We start from the raw sequence: 9,073 nt of genomic DNA, 5'->3' as shown, positions 1-9,073 counted from the left end.
TTCACACTGGATATTAGTCACCATAAATAAACATGTCAACACATGGAGGTATTTGCAGTGCACACATACCAAGACCCTGTCAAGTATAAGTTGAACTACCAACTGTTCAATGCCTGCTTTCTTAAGATCAACATATTCATGTGAGCCACCTGCTTATCCATGATAACAGTAACATCAGAATTGACCTCTGGGTCATTCAATATTTACCCAGGCCAATGGTATAAATAAAATGAATCATTAACTTGGGTCACACAAACAAAAACATATTTGGTTGAGAAAATTCACCTAATTCTTTCCATCTTGCCTTGAACTTATCCACCAACTGCAACAATGTAGCTCTTTGGTCATTAAGTTGGATGTCATGTAGAAGTGAGACTATAATTTTGCTATGATCTGTACAATCAGTTATAGAAACCATCATATAAATATAAATACATGAAAACTTCTCAAGAAATACATCTCCAAAAATACAATTTAAAACATATAAACTAATGAACATGCAAGTATGTATTTAAATGAAATAGTAAATATTTCCAAGCTGAAGTAAAATCATCATACGGGTAGCATCTATGTCCTTGAGCTCAATACTAGAAGCGCAGTTGTCACACATTCCTACAAGAAGAAACTGTTTAGGTATGAATACTCCAAAAGTTTAGTCATGGAATCAGAAAAGTACATAGAATACCATTGCAATCCTGTGCAACCTCTCCAAAATGCCGGAAGAAAGCACCCGGCGGCAGCTCCTCTTAGACTGAGGTAAACAAACGAGCTTGGAATCAGAAATAAGTGTGAATAAATTACTCAGTTATATATGGTAGTTAAAGGATTATTAGGATAGGATTGATTTGTTTTGAGCCATTTCTCTAGTACCTTCCTTATCTATAGTTCTATACCTCTAGTACTCCTATATATACCAGCCCTAGAGACTCAGTAAAATGAATCCCAGTTATGCAGTACATCTGCTCTCTCTATGTTGTCCAACATGGTATCAGAGCAGACGATCTAGCGTGCTACTCAAATTCAACGCTTCCACCACAATCGCCCATAGGAGAGATCTGGTCTCCCAGAGGTCAGTGAAGTTATTTTTGAAGTATTGTATAATCAATTCAGGTAGGAAATTAAGTTGGATCGATCTCTTTAACAGCCATGTGTGACAGAAATTACTTCACCGTACAATTATGATTAGAAAAGGGGTTGGGAATAACAAAATTTATGTTCGAGGGTATAAATAAAATCATTAAGTACAGAACTTTCTACTGTTCTATTTGGTAGAGCACTGGGAATTTACCTGACAATACCGCACTCTGTCATAAAGATTATGTAGGCCACAATTTTCATAGAAAACCATTGAACTCTGTTCATTGAAAAAACAGCATATGGGTAAGGGAAACAAGAACCTACACAAGAGAAAAGAGAAACATCATTAATCTTACTTGGCGTGGAACATCACTAGGCCGATAATACAAAACACATTCTGAAGGTAGCCCATCTCTTCCTGCCCTCCCACTTTCCTGAAACCACAAAGATCTATTTACAATGGACTGCATAGTCAGAGAAATGAAGAAATACATTTATATAACTAGATGTACCTGGTAGTATGTCTCCATAGATTTGCTAAGGCTATGGTGAATCACAAATCTGACTAGAGAAACAAACTGAGATATTAGATACATTTCTTATATTTGAAAACATAATAAGCTATTAAGCCAATTTGTTCCATATCACCCATCTGTAACTGCTACATTATTGTAATTCAAAAACAAGTAGTAGTCAGTATTAAGAGCAATTTACTCAATAGTTAGAAATGATTGTCTTGAAACCCATTTCTTCATGTTTTACCAAACATTTAGATTTCCTGATCTTTTTACTATCCATAATAATATCCACAGGGATTTTTGCAGGTGCCTATCACTTAAGGCCAGTGATGGCTAATCCTCATCAGTTTTCACAATCCTGCTGGTACCATATAGGTAACCGTAGATCAACATCTTGAACATATGTCATCATCATGATCAAAACCCAAAACTTAACGCACCATCTGATTTGTTGATTCCCATTCCGAACGCCACCTACATAAATTAATTCAAAAGTTAAATACCGAAGAGCAAAACGAAGGGAGGGATAGAGAGAGGGGAATGGAGGGAGGGGCACATACTGTTCCAACAATGACCTGCAATTTGCTCTTGCTCCAACTGTTGAAACAAATGGTTCAAAAATTATTGGCAGCCATAAAAGCTCAACTTCAAATTACAATGGTTTGCACAAATATTGCACAATAAAAATGGTGAAGAAAGAAAGGACCAATCCGGAAGTCAAAAAAGACGGCGGACGACTAGTCACAATCGGGAGCGAGGATAGTATGGACAAGTCTTGTGACTCGTCAAAAGGGACGTCACAAGATATCCTCATATGGTGAGCAACAGGATCATAGCCACAATAACCATTATGCTCAGTGTTTTACTCAAGGAAAACACATTCAATGGAATGGGCAGCCAACTTAGTACGCTCACGAGGAGGAAGAAGTACATAGCAAACACTGCTCAACTTCAAATTACAATGGTTTGCACAAATATTGTACAATAAAAGGGTGAAGAAGGAACGGACCAATCCGGAATAGTCAAAAAAAGACATAGGAGGACTGGTCACAATTGGGAGCGAGGATAGTATGGACAAGTCTCATGACTCATTAAAAGGGACATCACAAGATATCCTCATATGGTGAGCAACAGGATCACCCTTATGCTCAGTGTTGTAATCAAGGAAAACACACTCAGCGGAATGGGCAGTCAACTTAGTACACTCACATGGAGGAAGTACATAGCAAACACAACCAAAGCACCAAAGATAACTATACCAAGGAATTGTACCAAAGAGGCGCTCATATAGAGTACAACCATAAAGAACTGAAGAAGGTTCGCAATTGATAAGAAAAACAGCTGTGGAGAAAGCCTCGGCCCAAAAGTGAGGCGATAGATGTCAAGAGATCATGAGGGCACAAGCGGCCTCAAGAATATGATAATGCTTCCACTGAGCATGAGCACCAGGGCGATGGCCACGCAGGGCGATAGTGCAACGAGCAGAGGAGGTGTTGTGTGAAGGCAAAAACTCAGAGGAGGGAGTTGAGGCAGCACAAGCAGAGCAGCTGCCGGTGGTGGCACTCACACAAGACAGTTCAGCAGTGGCGGTGACAGCTGATGACCATGGGCTCTGATACCATGATTGAGATAATGGACTTATAATACTTTGGGCCAATTGGGCTAAGAGGTATACATAGGGAACTATACAAATGTGCGAAAAAACACCCTCTAGAAGAGACAACTCAACCTTGTTAATTAGTATGTTGCTTATGAATATATAACACCCAATAAAGTTCATCTAAAAATAACAAGGAAGGATAAGATGAAAAAAAGGCATACCGCATATGAACATTCTCACGAGCAATAACATCCATATCTGCATGATAATAGTCTGCCAAAATGCCCCTTTCGCACAATTCTTTTGCGACCTATTCATCAGTAAAAGCACAGAATTATACAGTAGTTGAGCAAGCAGTGTGTTTCTTCATTACCTAGACTGAAGTACTAGCACATTTGAAAGAAGCTTTAATATTTAGATCGAGAGTGAACTACCGTATGGCTAATCATAGTGAAAACTTGTCAGGAGCATGTGTCCCAATAGGGGAAGCAAATCAGGCACATGGCAAGCAACCAACCCAAACGAATAATCTATCTCCAAGATCTCCAAGATTACTTACTCTCTACACGGAGGCGTATGCAGATAAGCTTAGACCCCCCCCCCTCTCTCTCTCTGTGTCATCAATTCTTTCCAGCACAAGCCACCTTCTACATTTAAACCAAATATGTTTCTACTTTCTAATCTATCCATTCTTGACCCCAGGTAACATTCATTAAACTTAGCACCTAACGAATCAGATCTGCATGAACTGATAGATAGTGCAACATTTGAAAGAATGTAAAACACAAATAAGTGTTGGATTGTCTAACTGAATTCTGCCACGTCAGCAAATAAAAGAAACTGAAGCATTCATCAGTCACTATTCTAACCTGTTCACATTCCTTCCTAGAAAAGCAGTACACAATCCCAGATTCATTATTCGGGTACGATTCACTTATAAAATTCGCAATCTCATCAATGACGACCTTTCCAACTGGTGATTTCTCACATACCTGCATGGCAAAAGTACATTAGAAGGCAGTACAAGACTAGTTAAATATTCTCTTCATTTTTTGTTCAAAGAATACCATAAAATTAAAGAAGTAGGCCATAACATGGATCTTCTGGCATTGGCTATCTCATCCTAGGCAGTGGTATGGAGATCTGGTGGCGGACTGGGTGCAAAGCTCAAGCTGCAGCGGCTACTCAGCTTCAACGAGTGACCTTCAAATGCAGCTGCAGCAATGCAATTTCCTTGTATTTGGCGGTTAGGTGTGGAAAACGAGCCAGCTCGGCCCATTAAGTCTTGCTCATTTTGGCTAGTTATCTTAACGAGCCATCTCGACTCAACTCGTTAACATTAACAAGCTAAAAGTCTAGCTCGGCTCAGCTCACGAGTTGGCTCGTTAAGCTTGTTAGGCTCATTAACAAGCTAAATCTCATTTAACCTATCCCTATAATTTATAAATTTATCATTTTATCATATATATTAATAATTTCTAAATATATAAAAAAATAGTGATCTTTGGTACTAACGAGCTCGCGCGCTGACTCGTTAAGCTCATGAGCTAAAAGCCCAGCTCAGCTCGACTCATTAAGATTATGAGTTAGAGACGATCCAAGCCGAGCTTCATACGAGCCGATCCGAGCCATGGGCTTCAAGCTTTGTGTCCACCCCCACTAGCGGTAAAGCGGAAGTCTAGATGCAGCGCTGACTCCCTTGACCCTTTCAACAACGGTGGCGCAAAATGGCGGCAGTTATGACTTGATATTGGCCTCATGTGGGAGTCGATTTCCTTGTTCCCAGGATAGCATGAGCTCCAATGGTGCCAGCAACTTCCTGAAGCCACCTTTCAAGATCACCTTGTCCCAATAACAGTTGCAGCTCAATCTGGCAGCAGCAGCTCAATATCAGGTAAAGGATAGGAAATTGAAGGGGAGGGGAGGGGAGAAATAAGGGCAAAAATGACATATCTCTAACTCAAAGGTAAAGATGGTAGTGTTGGAAAAAGTTGTGATATTAATTTGGCAAAATCCTTGTATGGATGGATTTTTTTTCTTGATTGAAATTGAGAAAGGCATACTTTATAGAGAAGGTTGGGCCTGTTAATTGTGCTGACAAACTTGACACATCTAGGGATATGAAGCATCTCTATCAAATCAATTTGCACTTTACTTGTCGCAGTTGCCTGCAAAAAAGAAGGCCTTATTTCACATTAAAGTTAAAATTCAATTATTGTAAACATGATATTATTTGAACAACTCACAGTTAAAGCTATCATAGGAACACTGGGAAACTGGACAATTCAAAATGCCAAGATTCTTGTAATCTGGACGAAAATCATGGCCCCATTGACTACAGCAGTGTGCCTCCTGCATGATAACACTTAATTGCAATGATAATAAAAACCTCTAGATATACTTATGTGCTTAGGGTTAAAACATCATGTCAACTAGCTATGCACACACTTGATAATATCATAAGATGATGAGAAACATAATAAAAACAATACGAACTTACAAAATGTGAACAGTGAACAAAAAATCAATCATAATAAACATTTTGTGTGAGGTATTCTATTTGAGCAGGTAGTACATAATGGCAACAAGCCTTCTTGTTTTCTTTTTAGCAGATCATTTTTTTTATAGTTTAAGAGGGACAGGTTAATATTTAAATAGGCAAATACTCAAAAAGTGCAACAATATTCTTAGAGAGATTGAGAGTAACTAAAAGCGCATACAAGCACATCATCGAACCTTAAGGAACATAAATGTGCTTTACTGTGTGGTACACAACTTACATCAATTGCAATGAGAGAAAGACGCCCTGCATTATGGCACTTCTCAAGCTTAAACATGAACCTTTTACTTCTAGATATCTTTTCAGGTGTCACGTACAAATATCTTCAGTTCCCCTTCACCCTTATCAAGTGCCTTGTAGACGAACTTCTCGACTTCCTTGGTGGTAATTGAAGCTAACATGTATGCTAGTATACCTAAAGCTGCTAGTCCCATGACCTGAACAGAACAAATCAAATAATGTGAATTGTCATATATAGGGAAAAAATGTCTCATGTATACATGGCAGGCTAGACAACACCATGTCACCAAACCGACCAGACAGGTGCATAGACATTTCCTGGATGACAAACACAGAATATATGCATATAGAAGCACAGAAGAATGGAATAGCAAAAGGGCAGAGAGAAGACACTAAACTTAAAAAGAAAGATAAACAGAGAGTGACGAGCGGAAGAGAACCAGAGAGATGGAAGTGAGAAGAAGATAATAGAACAAAACAGCAAAGCACAGCATAGAAGTAACAGAAGAAGTCCAATAGAGCTTGAATAGCTGGATCTGGAGTTTGTGTTGACGTTGACATCCAGCTAGAAGCATTGTAGAAGGCCAGGAGAACAAACACAAGCCTATGAGGGTGATGGCACATGGACATGAGGGCTATTTTAGGGTATTGGCACCAAAGAACTGTGGATGAGCATCAAAATGGAGATTATAGTCATTAGCCAATGGGAAATAACTAGGAATGAATAGTTCTAGTTGTTTTCTCTTACTTGTTGCTTTTGGTTTCAAATTGTAACTGCAAACCTATGTGTATGCTCCTTTGTTGAGCCCTTTTTTTCTTAAATAAAAAGGATTATAGGTACAGACAGATCGAGGAGAGCATACAAAGGATTGCTAGAGACTGGAGGGATAAAGCTTTGACAACACAGAGGTTAATAGTGTTACTCCTATCTCTCTCCTACTAATACTCATGGTGTCCTTTTCCCTACATGCTGGCTCGGAAAATGCCGTGAGAACTATGACTTTGTATGTTTAAATACCTGGTCTTGAATAAGGGAAAGCAAAGGACTGACGACCAATGTAATTCCATCATGAAGTACAGCTGGCAGTTGATAGCACAAGCTCTTCCCTCCACCGGCAGCCATTATGACCAGAACATCTCTTCCACTCATGATGGCATTGATTATCTGGAAGGGCAAAATGCTTAAAACAATGCAAAAGAAAGAAAATGCATTCACTATAACAAGTTGTGGTATGTAAACCCAGGCTCAACACTACCAAGAGAACAGATGGGGGAAAATGAGGAGCGTGATAGGAACATAATCCAAAAAGGGTTAATTATAAATAATAGCATGCTACCTAGCAGATCTCTGGTTTATGTGCTTAATGAAATGATTATATGGATCTGACTTCGAATTTCTTCTAAGTTAAACAGTTCCCAAATAAGAAACAAAAAATTATTCATATTAGTTCTACTAAATCTTACTTCTCTTTGATTCGGCCGGTAGGAAGAGATACCAAATACATTGAATCGAATATCATCAGCCCGAGAATCCCACAAGAAGCTCCCAGACCAATCTTTCGGAGCAACTGAAGGGGCATTATTTATTGCATCTCTGGAGGCTTTAGATACTTCCCGCAGAGCTTTCAACTGTGACTCGCGCTCGGACAACTCCTCTTGGCGATCAAGTAATGCTTTGATTTGGCCTGAGAAGCATGAATAAGTGGTCAAAAGGATAATTTGTAATATAAGGAAATAAAAGAGCACTACCACCACACCAGAAAAGGTGGCCACTGTTGACATTAGTAGCCTATTTATATAGGAATAGTTGCTTTGTTTCTCAGTTTGAGGTTAAAGACTAACAAGGGATGTGGTTTTGGTGTTATTTGTATGAAAGTAAATATAGTTTTTAACAATTAGTACTTGTGATATATGGCCCTGTTCTTTTCAGATTATGCACCGGATTATTTGCTCCACACTTCGAAAATTATGTTTTGTCAAAAAAATTCTTCTGCATTTCTCAGATCACTTGTTCTAAGATGTTTATTAAGTTTATTCTCAAAATAATTAATTTATCCCTATAATAAAGTAGACAACAGTCAACGGTCTTATCTCAAACAGGGCCCTAATCAGTGAGCAAAAGGGTCAACCTAACGCCCAAAGAACTATGAACTTGTTGTGCTCATGACAATTTAATTCGAGTGCACTTCAAAACTAGATATGATGAGCTAGAAACCCTTGCATCCCATTACTATCTATGTATTGCATAGAAGAGTTAATCTTTTAATCTCATCTGATGAATGTTTACAGATCAAGAGATAGTACAAATTGCAAAATACGCATGATTATTGCTTATAGTGGTAACCTTGGATATCATCAAGTTCTGCCCGAACGAGTAACATTTCTCCCTCGATGTTCTCTTGCTCCTCCATTCTGCAGTCCTGCACAATGGGGCAATTGGCTTTCTTTTAGCTTACCTACTGTCTTAAAAGCAAGTATTGAGCTAGAGACCACGAAAGTGAAGTGCGCACTTTGAGTTTAGATTTTCAAAAGGCATACTCGGACCCAACATTCAAAACACAAGAACTATAGTTAAAACAATTGCAGTAAATATAAATAAAATGCATCGGCATATGGCAACCCTAGCAGGGGTGGCGGCAGAGGCCAGGCACTGTCGCACTGAGCAGGGGCGGAGGCGTGGGGGAACCGCTAAGCGCCGAGCCGAAGAGGAGGAGTGACGGCCGACGGAGTTATGGGGGGGGGGGGTGATTGGACGAATCGAATTGAATCGAACAGAAGAGATATGGAGGGCGTCGCCACTGATCCAAACCTGCTTTGCTATGAGGAGGCCAGGCCGCATGGGGAGGAGAGGATCCCCTCCACACCGTGCCTACGGGGCGGGGCTTCTCTCCGGCTCGCACCCGCAGTTTCGTGCGTCTTGGCCTCTTGGGAAGAAGAATGCTATTATTACCGGGTTCTGGGTTCTCTGGATGTTCACCTTTTCGATTTGTAAGGAAAAAAAGTTGAAATAGTACACTTATAAAAAATAATTTATAAATAAATTTTTTATATACGAGTTCATACCAAACTAAAAGATAT

At 39.4% G+C, this 9,073-nt stretch overlaps 1 protein-coding gene across 1 annotated transcript; it reads right to left on the bottom strand.

Moving 5' to 3' along the window:
- Positions 1-69: 69 nt before the first annotated feature.
- On the bottom strand, positions 70-8,406 carry LOC102709609 (ATP-dependent DNA helicase Q-like 2; the record flags this gene model as incomplete). Its single annotated transcript, XM_015842269.1, is given in 20 exon segments — positions 70-149; positions 286-393; positions 559-612; positions 686-730; positions 733-751; positions 1,289-1,354; positions 1,434-1,511; positions 1,590-1,642; positions 2,036-2,069; positions 2,156-2,192; positions 3,417-3,505; positions 4,065-4,187; positions 5,259-5,363; positions 5,442-5,477; positions 5,479-5,547; positions 5,976-6,074; positions 6,076-6,192; positions 7,014-7,160; positions 7,460-7,680; positions 8,340-8,406. Coding segments are annotated over 20 exon segments (1,647 nt in total), but the record flags the coding sequence as incomplete, so codon positions are not given.
- Between the last annotated feature and the right edge of the window lie 667 nt (positions 8,407-9,073).

Source organism: Oryza brachyantha, chromosome 11 (genome assembly GCF_000231095.2).
Source record: "Oryza brachyantha chromosome 11, ObraRS2, whole genome shotgun sequence".
Lineage (NCBI taxonomy): Eukaryota > Viridiplantae > Streptophyta > Magnoliopsida > Poales > Poaceae > Oryza > Oryza brachyantha.
Note: the sequence above shows the minus strand (reverse complement) of the source record. Positions and strands in the feature narration are given on the sequence as shown.